Here is a 16,381-nt window from a genome sequence, read left to right on the forward strand (position 1 = left end):
CCCGCGTCGGGCTCTGTACTGACGGCTCAGAGCCTGGAGCCTGTTTCAGATTCTGTGTCTCCCTCTCTCTCTGGCCCTCCCCCGTTCATGCTCTGTCTCTCTCTGTCTCGAAAATAAATAAACGTTAAAAAAAATTTAAAAAAAAACTTAGAAAATAAAATTTTCGTGGTAAAATTAAGAGGATAAAACTAGCAATGCACCCATGATGCTAACTTAGAGACACTGAGTTGTGAGACCAAGGTCGTGATAAAACTCAACATCTTCTTAATATTCAAAACTAAAAATTCTGAATATACTGCACTAAAGATAATCTTAATTTTGCAATGAATATCAACATTTATAGCTCTAAAGGAAGAACTGAGCTTAAAAGTTAGAGTGGGAAACTATTCCAGTGGTAAGAAGGATTTCAAAAAAAGAAAAGCTTTCTATAAAAGTATTTGAAATTAGTTTTTTTATTATTATTATTCTAGGGAGAGAGAGAGAGCAAGAGCAGGGGAGGGACAAAAAAGGGAGAGAGAGAGAGAGAGAGAGAGAGAGAGAGAGAATCCTAAGCAGGCTCCATGCTCAGTGCAGAGCTCAACACGGGGCTCAATTGCATGTGGGATCATGACCTAAGCCAGATTCAAGAGTTGGAAGCTCAGCCAACTGAACCATCCAGGTGCCCCAAAAGTATTTAAAATTAAGAAATACAATTGTAAAAAAAAATTTTTTAAATAAGATGAAAGACATGATACGCCTTTCCAAAACTTTAATCAATACATTGTATATTAAATACAAGTTAAAGGAAATTTCACCTCTACTTATTCTTTCCTTTAGGGAATACTAACCAAGCAATGTTGTAAGTCTGGATTTATAGCCTTTAATAAACATTTATGATTCTCACATTTTAGTGTGGGGTGAGAGACATTAAACAAAAGACTGACAACTGAGATAGTGACAGGTACTACGGAGAAAAAGAAGTGAAGATGGATATTGATTACCCAGTGATGGGGTAGCTTTTAAACAGTGAGATCAAAGGAAAACTCACTTGGAAGTTGACAAATTGGGCAAACATGAAGGGAGTGAAGGCGGGGGCATTGTGGGTAAATGGGAGTAGAGACTTCCAGAGAGAAAAAACAGGAAATTCAACGGCTCAGAGATGGGAGGATCCTTAAAGTGTTTGAGTGTCACACAGATAATGTGACTCTTAGCCTGAGGAAAACTGTTAATATTTGGAAGATGGTAAACAGAGGAGTGACATGATCTATGAGTATTTTATGACTAACCTCTCTGGCTCCGAGGTCAGGGTAGTGATCTTTTAGATAAAACCTGGATAACGCAAATAGAGAATGGAACTCTATAAATTTAAGTATCTATAGAATGCCACATGCATACTGCCTGAGATAAAAGTAGGGAGGGAAACTAATGATTTATGGGAGTTGACTAGCAAAAGTGAGAGCTTGCACATACTTAATTAGATGCAACTACAGCTAGGCCAGTGCAATTGAAGGGGAGGTAGAGCTATAAAATAAGGTAGCATTGAGAAAAGCCATTCTTCAACTACACTTCATGGATCAACATATACATTAAATAGGGTAAGTCCAAATTAGTGAAGGGCTGCCATTTCTGTAGTACTTCAGCACCAAAAAGTATTCACTGTTTTCTATTTCTAAAAACAGATTTGTAATCTTTAAAGGTTGATTTTTTCCACTTTTCAAAACAGTTCAACTTGAAAAGGTCAAGGACATCTTGGCATGAATATATTCAAAGTCAGACAACAGAGTGATGAATTTTGACTTCTTCTCTCTACTGAGGTAACCTCTCATTCAGAAGGGGGTAAGTCACCATTTCTTTTGTTCTTTCTTTGTGGTCAGGAAGTTAACAATTCTCTCCCTCCACATCCAGGCCATTAAGTAATGCAGGCTCTTCCTGACTATCCTCAGTGAGGCACTATCAATAGGCCAGAGACAGATTACAAAAGGCTTCACATACTAACCTTCACTGGCTCCATCTACATGAGAAGAGTGAATGAGCTATGCTTTTTAAAGAAACTTTGTAAAATTTTGTAATTTCTTTATTAATGAAAAATGGGCAATCCCAGTTAACAAGCCTCTATATTCCAAATTACCCATGCATATAAAGATCCCATTTATCTAGTCCTATTCTCCCTAAAAGTAAGTACCCAAATCTGCCGATGGGCTACATTCATGAAAACAACTAAAACTTTTACAGACTCCCTGGATCCAGAATAGAAAAAATATATAAAATTTCAAATATTTGCATTAATAGAATGAAGAACAAAAAACCACATGTTCATCTAACTGATGTAGAAAACTCATTTGACAAAATTCACACCTTTCAAGATAAAAACTTACAATGAACTAGGAATAGAAGGAAACCATCTCAACATAAAGACCATGAATGAAAAACCTACAGCTAACATCATACTCAGCAGTGAAAAATTGAGTTTTTCATCTAAGATCAAGAACAAAGCAGAAACGTCCACTCTCACCACTTCTATTCAACACAGTATTGGAAGTTGTAGCCAGAGCAATTAGGCAAGAAAAAGAAGTAAAATAAGAAAAAAAGAATTGAAATCTTCTCTCTTTGCAGATCATATAATCCTATGTGTAGAAAACCTTAAGGAGTCCACAAAAAAAGTTAGAACTAATAAATTCAGCAAAGTTGCAGCATTCAAACTGAACACACAAAAATCAGTTGCAATTCCATACAATAACAATGAACAATCTGAAAAGGAAATGAAGAAAAACAATTCCAGGGGCATCTGGGTGGCTCAGGTGGTTAAGCGTCTGACTTCAGGTTATGATCTCACAGTTTGTGAGTTTGAGCCCCATGTCTGTCAACACAGAGCCTGGAGCCTACTTCAGATTCTGGGTCTCCCTCTCTCTGCTCCTCCCCCGCTTTTGATCTGTCTCTGTCTCTCTCTCTCAAAAAATGAATAAACATTAAAAACTTAAAAAGAAAAAAGAAAAAAAAATCCATTTAAAATACCATCAAAAAGAATAAAGTACTTAGGAATAAGCCCAACCAAAAAGGTGAAAGACTTCTAAATTAAAACTACAAAACATTGTTGAAAGAAATTAAAGAAGACAAAAATAAATGGAAAGACATTCCATTCTTATGGATGGCATGAACATTCTATGCTTAATTTGTTAAAATGTCCACATGACACAAAATGATCTATAGATCCAGCACAATCTCTATCAAAACCCAATATAATTTCTTGCAGAGACAGAAAAACAGACCCAACATTCATATGGAATTTCATAAAACTTCAAATAGTTAAAAAATTTTGAAAACAACGAAGTTGGAAGACTCACACATTGTGATTTCAAAACACATTATTAAACTAAAGTAATCAAAGCAGTGTGTTACTGGTATAAAGACAGACCTATAGACCAATGGAACAGAATAAGAATCTCAGAAACAAACCCTAGTAAATACAGCAAATGATCTTTAACAAGGGTGCCAAAAACAATCAGAAATGTATATATATATTTTTTTCAATAAATGATACTGGGAAAACTGAATATCCACATAAAACAATAAAGTTAGGCAATTATTTAAGCTATATAAAAAGTTAACTAAAAATAGATTAAAGACCTAAACACAAATCCCAAAATTATAAAAATCCTAGAAGAAAATAGTGGAAAACCTTCATGACATAGAATCTGGCAATAATTTCTTGGATATGACACTAAAGCACAGTTAACAAAAGCAAAAACAGGTAAGTGGGACTACACAAATAAAAAAAAAAACTACTATCAGCAAAGATGAAAAAAGGAAAATATTTGCAAATTATACATCCAATAAGGAGCCAGAATGTATAAAGAACTCCTACAATTCAACAACAAAAAATGAATAATCTGACTTTAAATGGCCAAAAGAATTGAATAGACATTTCTCCAAAGACAATACACAACTAGAAAGCACACGAAAGGATACTCAACATGATTAATCATCAAAGAAATGAAAATCAAAACCGCAATGAAACATCAAGTCATACCCATTAGGATGGCTACTATTTAAAAAGAGAAAAAGAAAAAAAAAAGAGACAATAACACATGTTGGTAAGGATATGGATTAATTGGAACACTTTGTGTACTGCTGTGGGATTGTGAAATGGTGCAGTACTATAGAAAACATGATGGAGTTTCTTCAAAAAATTAAAAACAGAACTACCATATGATCCAGCAATCCTATGTCTGGGTATATATGCAAAATAATTGAAAACAGGATTTGGCAAAGATATTTGCATACCCATATTGATAGCAGTACTATTCACAATAGCCAACAAGTGGAAGCAACTCAAATGTCTATTAGTGGATGAATAGATAAACAAAACACGGTATATACATACAATAGAAAATTATTCAGCCTTGAAAAGGAAGGAAATCCTTTCACATGCTACAACTTGGATAAACCATGAAGACATCATGCTAAATGAAATAAGCCAATCACAAAAGGACAAATACTGTATGATTCTACTTAATGAGGTATCTAAAGTATCCAAGTTCATGGAAACACAAAGTGGAATGGCAGTCACCAGGGGCTGGCAAGAGGGGAAATGGGGCATTATTGTTTAATGGGCACTGGGTTTCAGTTTTGCAAGATGAAAAGTTCCAAACATCTGTTTCACAACCATGTGAATATACTTAACATCACTAAGTGTACACTAAAAAATAGTTAAGATTGCAAATTTTATGTTCAGTGTCTTTTAACACACACACACACACACAGAGCTTCAAATACTTTGGAAGTGGTGGCTAAGAACTGTGACAACTAATTTTTCTCCTGGAATTCAGTTTTTAAATATATGCACAAGTTAGTAAACATTCTCTTTAAAGATCAAAACAATAGGGACGCCTGGGTGGCGCAGTCGGTTAAACGTCCGACTTCAGCCAGGTCACGATCTCACGGTCCGTGAGTTCGAGCCCCGCGTCGGGCTCTGGGCTGATGGCTCAGAGCCTGGAGCCTGTTTCCGATTCTGTGTCTCCCTCTCTCTCTGCCCCTCCCCCGTTCATGCTCTGTTTCTCTCTGTCCCAAAAAAAATAAATAAACGTTAAAAAAAAAAATTTAAAGATCAAAACAATAAAATAATGCGAATTGCATCAACTCTTCTCACAGGTAGATATAGTTACTTCCACTCTAAGTTCACTGGGAAGACTGAATAGGATAATTTTGGAAGAATAAGACAAATAATGGGTCAAGACTGGCTGGCATGCAGCACCATGGTGTGGGGGGTGGGAGCAATGGACTTCAGGCAGCAAGAGCAGGATGGCTTATGGAAAAGAAGAAAAAGAAGCAATTTAAACATGTAAAAGAAATGCAGAACGAGAGGAAATCTATATTTTAGACTTTGGTATAGATTCATCATCTATAAAAGACAGAAAGAATGAATTATTTTCTCCTCTTTCCACTACCTCCTATGTTGCAAAGAATCAAAAGTCAGTTTAGGTCTAAATAATATAATACACCAACATACGAGAGGTGCCTTGGCTGAACTGGGACCCAAATCCCATTTGTTACATGTTTCTATGGAAAATTCAAGTCCAAACACTGATCTAAAAATAAAGTTTTATAACTCTTTGAGATTAATTTCAGGCCAAATTTATGGGTGTATTTCTACCAAAACTTAAATTCAATTCCAAAAACAGCATATATATTACATATATATTATATCTGTATAATATATATATACACACACACACACACAGTCTATAAATATATAAACTACAAGTATAAACTATATATATATGTATATATACACACCAGCAGAAAATAATTATTAAATACAGTGAATAATTATTAAAATACAGTTCACACTCAATTTTTTAAATAATATAATTTTGTCTTTTTAAAGGAGCATAATTTAAAAATGTATCTAAGTATTAAAGGCCCATTGACACATCATTCTTTACTTTTTATTAAGAATTATTTTAGGGGCGGGGCGCCTGGGTGACTCAGTCGGTTAAGCGGCCGACTTCAGGTCAGGTCATGATCTCGCGGTCCGTGAGTTTGAGCCCCGCGTCGGGCTCTGTGCTGACAGCTCAGAGCCTGGAGCCTGTTTCGGATTCTGTGTCTCCCTCTCTCTGACCCTCCCCCATTCATGCTCTGTCTCTCTCTGTCTCAAAAATAAATAAACGTTAAAAAAAATTTAAAAAAAAAAAAGAATTATTTTAGGGGGCACCTGGCCGGCTCAGTTGGTGGAGCATGGGACTCTTGATTTCGGGGTTGTAGGTTCAACCTACAACGTGGGCATTGGGTGTAGAGATTACTTAAAAAAAATAAAAATCTTTAAAAAATTAAATATTTTTTTAAAAAAGGATTTATTTTTAAAAGACAGGGGTATTAATTTGAATTTTTTATCTCCTTTCTGACCCTGTCCTTAGAAACAGATGTTTGAGGGGCATCTGGGTGGCTCAGATGGTTAAGCATTGTACTCTTGACTTTGGCTTAGGTCATAATCTCACGGTTTGTGGTTTTGAGTCCTGTGTCTTCTTTCTCTCTCCTTCTCTGCCCCTCCCCCCAAAAATAAATAAACTTAAAAAAAATTAAAAAAAAGAAATAGATGTTAGATGAATTGTGAAGTGGACATAAGTGGACACAAAGAATGAGTTAGAATGGACATATGAGTGTAAAATGAGCATAAATGGGGAAAGGGGATGATTTCAATGATTTGACAGATTTAAATTCCTTACCTGGGAACTATTTGCTTGATGACATCATCTTTAGAATAAAGTTACTGAAACCGAAATTTATTGCGTTCTTTAAAAATAGCATTAAATCTTTAATGAAATGAATTTAAGGTTAATAAGTGGTGAAATTCTAAATTACATGAGGCAAAATATCTTCATAATATGTTCTTTGAGAATTAAATTAGTTAAGCACCTTTCAAGCATAACTAGTAGTTGAGCAATAGAAAATACACAGTAGCGAACACAACTTAAATAGAGAATAAACATTCCAACTCAACAACCAAGTACCCTATGTGATTTGTGAATGCCTAAGTTTCCTTAAATGATGTTATGCCAATTTAAAATACTGATTGGTTTAATAATAATTCTCATTGGACTTTTAAAATTGACTTAGGAATATAAAATAGTTTTAATTAATTCATACCATTTTAATTTTTAATCTGAATGTATTTGATAGGAAATGTGAAAACATGTTTTTAAAATCTCAAATGCTGGTGTTGGCTATAAACCTTAATTGAGTATTTTTGTACTTGAGGGCAACAGTATTTGAAAGAGCTTCAAGTTCTAATGTTAAGCATAGCTTTGTCAGGAGCCACACGGAGGAAAGGAATTAAAAGTCAAAAGGTATAACCTGAGACTCCAACCTTGAGAAGGTGTTCCTGGCATAGTGCATGATACTGTCAAAATCATATCTTTCTCCAAGTGAGTTTACTTCTCCAGGCTCCATCTTCAGAAAATTGTATTCTTGACCTAAGAAACATTTCAGAAGCTTTTTAGCAGACAGAGACAAGAACAGAAGAGCCCCTCCTAAGCCTGCATCTGCTTTTTACTAAATGCAAGTTGCAGCTAAATGCGAACACCGAGGTACGTGCAAAAGTATGCATGCTGTTTTCACTTAACATCACGTTGAAACATTAATACTGAATTTCATTAATAAGTTAATTTGGGGGGGAAAAGGTGGATTATCAAAAACATACTTTGGGTTGTTTTGCATGTATATGCTTTATGTTCTTATACTTTTTTTTTTTTAATCTCACTGCTTTTTTCAACACTGCAGGAATGATTATAAAAAGTTACATCGTTACCAAATGGGACTCCACTTTTCTCTTAGGACTACATTTTCCAAGATCAACCAAAATTATCTTTTGCTTTAGAGTCTTTCTCTGGAACACTGAGAAAAATATAAAAAGTATTTGCATGTACACATAACACTGCAGGCTTTAGCTATGTGACTTTGTCACTAAAGGCAAAAACAATAGCAGCAGATTTCACTCAAAATTGAAACAAGATTCTCTCTGATGAATCCATTCCAACCTCTACTTGGAGGGTGTTTTGATCGGGAAGAATATGCTTGAGAACTTAATAATTTATTTTTGCTTTACTTTTCACAACTGTTATTTTAACTTCTGGACATTTTCCTTTTAATGGGTTTCTCAACTGGTTGTTTATATCTGTATTGTTACACGGTTTCTTGAAATTTGAAAATAACAGACTTAGATTTGTACATCCATGGCAGTTGTTCCAGAAACAGAGAATTTCCTCAGATAGAGATGAGACCTCAGTGACTCTGTTTTCATAATTTCAGTAGCCGAAGACAGCTGCTTTAGTGGCTCACGTAACTTAAAAAGCTTTGAAAGATCAAAATGTAAAGGTGAGCTCCTAGAATTCCAAATTCAAGGTTCCAACTTAAAATGGAACAACACTCATCTAACTAGGTTTTTATCCCACTCATCTAACTAGGTTTGTATTCTAGATTACAACACTCATCTAACTAGGTTTTTATTCCAACTGCCATATTACTATGAAAAATATAAATATCACATTAATAACATTTTCCAAACAACAATAAAGAAATAGAGTGATACCAAAGTATAGTATGTTTTCTGCATGTGATAAGGGAAAGTGGTGTGCTCAGCACTAACAATTAAAGAATCATCCTGAAGTGACAGAACCCAAGTCCCAGACTAAAGTGTTTTGGTCTATCTTTCAACTAATTCACACATTAGCTAGTTTTTAATGAACTAACCAGCTTGTACAGTGAAATATGTGTTCCACAAATCTCTGATGTGCCTATTTGCACTATAACTGTTTTCAGGAAATACTCTGTATTCTTGCCAACCTCTCACAGAAGCAACTGTTAAAACTCTCTTCTTCATAAGGAATAAGTATGTTTTAACATATCCAGTTCTGAGGTGAGGTTTTCATAATTATAGATTATAGATACTAATCTATGCCCAGTGGAGAGTGGAGATTTCAAAATTCAAGCACACTATGGGAAGATATTCTCTAGCTAAAGCGAAATGCTTCATAAAAATTTCTGAAAGTGGAACATTAAGCAACTTTAGTCATAGATTCTGAGGCATATAATTGAGCACTTAACATGCAGGTGACTCAGTGTTTTGTGCTAAATAAAAACAATATAACCATACATGGTCCAAATAAAGAAAACTGAACTTATTTCATGAATAAAGGGAAGAACACCAGAGATACAGAGAACCAGGGGAACTCACCCTAAACAATTAAAAAACAAAAGATGATGAACCTTGTTCTTGAAGGCATATTCTAAAATGGATTAAAGTGGGGCACCTAGACGGCTCAGCTGGTTAAGCATCTGACCCTTGGTTTCAGCTCGGGTCATGATGTCATAGTGATTTCAATTCAGATCACGATCTCGCAGTTCATGAGTTCAAGCCCTGCATTGGGCTTTGCGCTGACAATGCAGAGCCTGCTTGGGATTCTCTCTTCCTCTCTCCCTCTGTCTCCCCACTGCTCTTTCTCTGCCCCTCCCCTGCTTGTTCTCTCTCTCTTTCTCAAAATAAATGGAGAAACTTAAAAAAAATAAAAATAAAATAAATAAAATGGATTGAAGTAATACAATCCTTGTAACAATCTGGTTCCTATTGTAGTTACTAATTTTGCATATAAATGTGAGGCTAAAGTCTGCACTTATTAGACATTGCCCTTGAATAACAGTTGATCTTAAGTTTCTGAGCCAGAGCAAGTCATAAATTTGTTGAAGATTAATCTCCAGCATGAACTCTTTCATACTAGAATTGCCCTGCTACACTAGTTCCAAATACTCAGAAAATCTCACACAATAAATTCTTTCTTTTCCATTTGCCTGAATGTTGAGTCACCCAGAGTATGAATAGCCATAATTTCCTAAGCACTGTGTTAAGTATTATACATTTATATACTACTTACATATTTCTTGCTTGTTTTAAATACATCCTTATGTTAAAACAGAGTCCTATTATTAAGAGTAAGAATCATTCTTGAAAGTTACTTCCTTTATAAGATGTTTTCTCCACGTAATAAAAGAAACTTAATAGCTATGGTTAACAGCAAACTTCTCATTAATTGATAGTTGAAATCATTTCCCGAAACATTGTCTCCTTTTCATTTCTTTCTTAATGATATAAAGTAAGATGAACTTTGATAGCTGGCTCAGGCATTTGAGCCTCCTATATTGGGAGTAAACGTTTGCTTTACTTCTCCTTGATAATCAACACTACAAATGATTTCATCATTTTTTAAACTGATGTACAATTGACATACAATATTATATTAGTTTCATGTGTGCAACATAGTGATTAGATGCTTGTATACACTGCAAACTGGTCACCACAATAAATCTAATCACCATCAATCACCATGCGGAGTTAATAAAATGCTGACTGCATTCCCTGTGCGGTACATTACATCTCCATGACTTACTTATTTTATAACTGGAAGTTTATACTTCTTGATTCTGTTTACCTACTTCATATCCCCAAATCCCCTCTCCTTTGGCAACCACCACTCTATTCTCTGTATCTATAATCTCAGTTTTGTTCTGGTTTATGCGTTTGGTAGTTTTGTTTTTTAGATTCCAATTAGAATTGAAATCATGCGGATTGGTCTTTCTCTGTCTGACTTATTTCACTTATCATAATACCCTCAAGGTCCATCAATGTTGTCACAAATGGCAAGATTTCATTTTTCATGACTGAGTAATATACCAGTGTGTGTGTGTGTGTGTGTGTGTGTGTGTGTGTGTGTGAGAGAGAGAGAGAGAGAGAGAGAGAGAGAAAGAGAGAGAGAGAGAGAGAGAGAGAGAGAGAGAGAGGTCTTCTTTATTCATTCATTTATTGACAGATGGATACTTAAGTTGTTTTCCTATTTTGACTACTGTGGATAATGCTGCAATGGAGACAGGGATGCATATATCTTCTTGAATTGGTAATTTTGTGTTCTTTGCATAGATACCAAGAAGTGGAATTGTTGGATCATATGGTAGTTCTATTTTTAATTTATTGAAGAACCTCCATCCTGTTTTCTATGGTATCTTCACCAGTGCATGAAGACTCCCTTATCTCCATATCCTTCCAAGACTTGTTATCTCTTGTCTTTTTTATAAAAGCTGTTTTAACAGGTATGAGATGATAACTGATTGTAGTTTTATTTTGCATCTCCCTGATGATTAATGATGTTGAACGTCTTTTCATGTGCCTGTTGCCTATCTGTATGTCTTCTTTGGAAAAATGTCTATTCAGAGCCTCTGTCCATTTTTTAACCAGATTATATTTTGTTGTTAAGTTGTATGAGTTCTTTATATATTTTAGGTGCTAATAATCCCTTATCAGATATATGATTTGCAAATGTCTTTTCCCACTCAGCAAGTTGCCTTCCATTTTATTGATGGATTCTTTCACTATGCAGAAGCGTTTTAGTTTGATGTAGACACATTTATTTTTCCTTTTATTACCTTTGCATTTGGAATCAGATCAAAAAAAAAAAAAAAAAAGAACCATTGCTAAGCCTAAAGTCAAAGAGCTTACTGCCAATGTTTTCTTCTAGGAATTTTATGGTTCCAGGTCTTACTTTGGACTTTAATCCATTTTGAGTTAATTTTTGTGAATGGTGGAAGATAATGGTCCACTTTCATTCTTCTGCATGTAGCTGTCCCGTTTTCCCAGCACCAATTATTGAAGAAACTATCCTCTCCTCATTGCATTGTTCTTGCTCCTTTTGCTATAGATTAATTGATCACATATGTTTTAGTTTATTTCTAGGCACACTATTCTGTTCCACTGATCTATGAGGCTGTTTTTAAGCCGGTACCATACGGTTTTGATTACTGTAATTGCGTAGTATAGTTTGAAATCAGGGAGCATGATACTTCTGGTTTTGTTTTTTCTTTCTCAAGATTGCTTTGTCTATTCAGAGTCTATTGCGACTCCATACAAATTTTAGCATTATTTGCTCTAGGTCTCTAAAAATTGCCATGAGAATTTTCATAGGGATTGCAATGAATCCGTATATTGCTTTGGGTAGCATGGATATTTAACGATATTAATTCTTCAATCCATGAACATGCAATATGTTTTTACTTATCTGTGTTTTCCTCAATTTCTTTCATCAGTGTCTTACTAGTCTTCAGTATACAAGTCTTTCACTCCCCTGGTTAAACATATTCCAAGGTATTTTATACCATCTGATGCAATCATAAATGATTGTTTTCTTGATTTCTCTTTCTGATAATTTATTAGTGTATAGAAATACAATAGTTTTATATATTAATTTTGTATTCCACAAAATTTACTGAATTCATTTATTGGCACCAGGAGTTATTTTGGTGGAGCCTTTAGTTTCCTACAAATAGCATCATGTCATCTATAAATAGTGGCCATTTTACTTCCTTTCCAAATTGTATGCCTTTTACTTCTTTTTCTGATCGAACTGCTGTAGCTAGAACTTCCAATAGTATTTTGAATAAAAGTGCCAAAAGTGTCTTGCTCCTGACCTTACAGGAAACACTTTCAGTTTTTCACCACTGAGTAAGATATTAGCTGTGATTTTGTGATATATGGTCTTTGTTATGTCAAAGTACCTTCCCTCTATACCCACTTTGTTGAGAGTTTTTATTGTAAATAGATGTTGAATTTTCTCAAGTGCTTTTTCTGTATCTTTTTAATTGATCATATGATTTCTATGTTTTGTGGGGTTTTTGTTTCCAATTATTATTTTTTAATATAATTTCTTGTCAAATTGATTAACATACAGTGTGCTTTTGGTTTTGGAGGTAGATTCCCGTGATTCATCGCTTACATACGACACCCAGTGCTCATCTCAACAAGTGCCCTCCTCAACGCCAATCACCCATTTTCTCCTCATTTTTATATTTTGTTAATGTGGTAGATCGCATTGGTTAATTTGCACGTTTGAGCCATCCTTGCATCCCTGGAATAAAATGCACTTGATCATAGTGTATGATCCTTTTAATGGATTATTTTGGTTTATTAATATTTGCTAATACTTTACTGGGGATTTTTGCATCTATATTCATCAGGGATATTGGCCTGTAATTTTCCTTTTTTGTGCTGCCCTTGTCTGGTTTTAGTATTAGAGTAATGCTGACTTTGTAAAAGGAGTTCAGAAGCATTTCATCCTCTTCAATTTTTTGGAATAGTTTGAGAAGGATAGGTATTACGTCTTCTTTGAATATTAAGTAGAATTTACCAATGAAGCATTCTGGTCCTGGACTTTTGTATGTTGGGAGTTTTTAGTTACTAAGTCAATCTCTTTATAAGTAATTAGTATATTCAGGTTTTCTATTTCCTTATGATTCAGTCTTGAAAGATTGTATGTTTCTAGGAACATAACTAATTCTTCCAGGTCACCCTATATGCTTACCTATAATTGTTCATATTAGTCTAATGATCCTTGGTATTGCTATGGTATCAGTTGTTACTTCTATTTCATTTCTAATTTTATTTATTTGAGCCTTCTCTTTTTCCTGGTGAGTCTAACTGAAGGTTTATCAATTTTACCTTTTCAAAGACCTAACTTTTAATTTCATTGATCTTTTCTATTATCTATTAAGTTCTATTCCATTTATTATTTCCTTTCTTCTACTAACTTTGGCTTCATTTGTTCTTTTTCTAGTTCCTTTGGGTGTAAAGTTAGATTGTTTATTTGAGCTTTTTTTTTTGTTTGTTTGTTTGTTTCTTGAGATAGGCCTGTATTGCTATGAACTTAACCTCTTATAATTACTTTACTGCATTCCATGGATTTTGGTATATCATATTTCTATTTTCCTTTGTATCTAGGTATTTTTTAATTTCTCTTTTAAATTCTTCAATGACTCAGTGGAGAAAATATCTTTTTTCCATTCCTTCACTTTCAGTCTGGTGTCCTTAGTTCTTAAGTGAGTCTCTTATAGGCAACATATAAGTGAGTAGTTTTTAAAATATTCAGCCACTTTATATCTTTTGATGGGAGTATTTAGTCCATTTACATTTAAAGTAATTATTGATAGGTATGTACTTATTGCCATCTTGTTGACTGTTTTCTGGCTGATTCTGTAATTCCTCTCTGTTCCTTTCTTCTTGTCTTTCTTTTTATCCTTGTGGTTTGATACCTTTCCTTAGTGTTATATTTAGATTCCTTTCTCATTTTCTTTTGGGTATTCACTATAAGTGTTTGCTTATGGTTACTATCAGATTCACATATAACATCCTATGTATATAACAGTCTATTTTAAGTTGATAGCAACTTAAATTTGAATACATTCCAAAACTACATTCTTACTCCCCCCTGCCCATGTTTTGCTTTTGATATCACATTTTCAATCTTTTTATTTTATGTACCTTTGAACTGATTATTATAGTTAATCTATCTTTTTCTCTTGACCTATCTTTATCAGTTATTAACCTGTTACCTTTACTATACATTTTCTTTTCCCAGTGACATTTTTACTTTTTATGTTTTATTGTCATTAATTACTGTCAGTACTTTTCTATTTAAAGAAGTCCTTTTAGGGGTACTTGGATGGCTCAGTCAGTTAAGTGTCTGACTTCAGCTCAGGTCATGTTCTCACGGTTTGTGAGTTCAAGCACCACATCAGGCTCTGTGCTAACAGCTCAGAGCCTGGAGCCTGCTTTGGATTCTGTGTCTCTCTGTCTCTCTGCCCTCCTCCATTCATGCTCTGTTTCTCTCCCTCTCTCTCAAAAATAAATAAACATTAAAACAATTTAAAAAAGAAGTCCTTTTACAGTTTCTTGTAAGTCTGGCTTAATGGTTATGGATTCCTTTAAAGTTTTGCTTGTCTGGAAAACTCTCTCTCCTTCAATTCTGAATGATAACTTTGCTTGGTAGAATATTCTTGGTTGGAAGGTGGCGCGGGGCCCCCCCCCCCTCCTTTCAGTATTTTGAATAGGTCATGCCACTCTCTTCTGTTCTGCTAAAGTTTCTTCTAAAAATTCTGCTGATGGCTTTATGGGATTTCCCTTGTATGTAAGCTTTTTCCCTTGCTACTTTTAAGATTATCTCTTTGTATTTAACTTTTGATGTTTTAATTAGAAGGTGTCTTGATGTGGACCTCTTTGGGTTCATCTTATTTGAAACTCTATGGGCTTCCTGGAGCTGGATGTCTGTTTCCATCCCCAGATTAGGGAAGTTTTCAGCCATGATTTCTTCAGATAACCTTTCTGTTCTTTTCACTCTCTTCTCTTTCTGGGACTCCTATATGCAGATACTATTCTAATTAATGTTGTCCCATAAGTCCCTCAAGATATTCCACCTTTTTAAATTCTTTTTTCGTTTTGCTACTCTAAGTGAGTTCCATTGCTTTGCCTTTCAATTCTCTGATCCATTCTTCTGCTTTATCCACTCTATTGTTGAACCCCTTTAGTGTATTTTTCATCCATTATTGTATTCTTCAACCCTGTAACTTCTATTTGGTACTTTCTCATATTTTCTTTGTTTAAGTTCTCATTGTATTCATCCATTCTTCTCCCTGGTGAAGTGAGCAACGTTCTGGCCATTACTTTGAACTTTTTATCAGGTAGACTATGTATCTCTGTTTCATTAAGATCATTATCTGAGGTTTTGTCTTGTCTTTCATTTGAAATATACTCCCCTGTCTCATTTTGCCTCTTCTGTATTTGTTCCCGTGTATGAGGCAGAACAGCTACATCTCCCAGTCTCGAAGAACGGGCTTTGTGTAGAAGATGACCCATGAGGCCCAGGAACAAAATCCCCTTGGCTACCAGAGCCAGACACTCCAAGGTATCCCCTGTGTGGGGTACATGCACCCACCAGCGGTGGCAGAGCCACAACCATGGCTGTGAGGTGCTTGCCCGGCTGTGGTATGGCTATGGCACAGGAGGGGTAGGGCATTTGCCTAGCTGTGGTAGATCTGTGCTTTGGGAGGGAAAGCCTCTTGTCTGGCTGACTGTGACGTGGTTCTAGTGTGGGGAAGGGTGCTCTCCCAGCTGGCTGTGGCATAGCTGAGGCACAGTGAGGGGGTCTGCGCCTACCTGCGCAAGCAGGTTAGGCAGACATTGCTAAAATGGCACCCACCAGTGTCGGCATTAGCAAGGAGAAAGAGGTTGAAAAAAATGGCACCTACCACTTTTTTGTCCCTGGAGAGTCTCAACACATTCCTTCCTGTCTAGTGGTCACTTTACGATTAGTCATTGGGTCTGCTTCACATAAGGACTAGGTGCTTTTCAAGCTGCTGTTTTTGCACTGGGTCATAGGGTGCGTGAGTCTGCATGTGAGCCCCTTAAAGGCAGGTTCTCCGTTCCTTCCAGTTCTATTCTTCTCCTGGATACAATCCCTCATGGTTTTATGTTTGGGGGGCTCATCTTTCCCGTGCAGGACCCAAAGGTTGAGGTGTCTGATGTAGGGCCCAAACC

General features: G+C 35.4%; 1 protein-coding gene across 4 annotated transcripts in view; it reads right to left on the reverse strand.

The window, feature by feature from the left end:
- Positions 1–16,381, reverse strand: part of TLL1 (tolloid like 1) — a 216,892-nt gene that overhangs the window by 89,640 nt on the left and 110,871 nt on the right. For all 4 annotated transcript variants that reach the window (XM_040471047.1, XM_040471053.1, XM_040471056.1 and 1 more), the window contains one exon: positions 7,343–7,448. In XM_040471047.1, coding sequence (XP_040326981.1) covers positions 7,343–7,448 — 106 coding nt within the window. The remainder of the gene's footprint in view (positions 1–7,342; positions 7,449–16,381) is intronic.

This window comes from Herpailurus yagouaroundi, unplaced genomic scaffold, assembly GCF_014898765.1.
Source record: "Herpailurus yagouaroundi ecotype Mexico unplaced genomic scaffold, PumYag 28, whole genome shotgun sequence".
Lineage (NCBI taxonomy): Eukaryota > Metazoa > Chordata > Mammalia > Carnivora > Felidae > Herpailurus > Herpailurus yagouaroundi.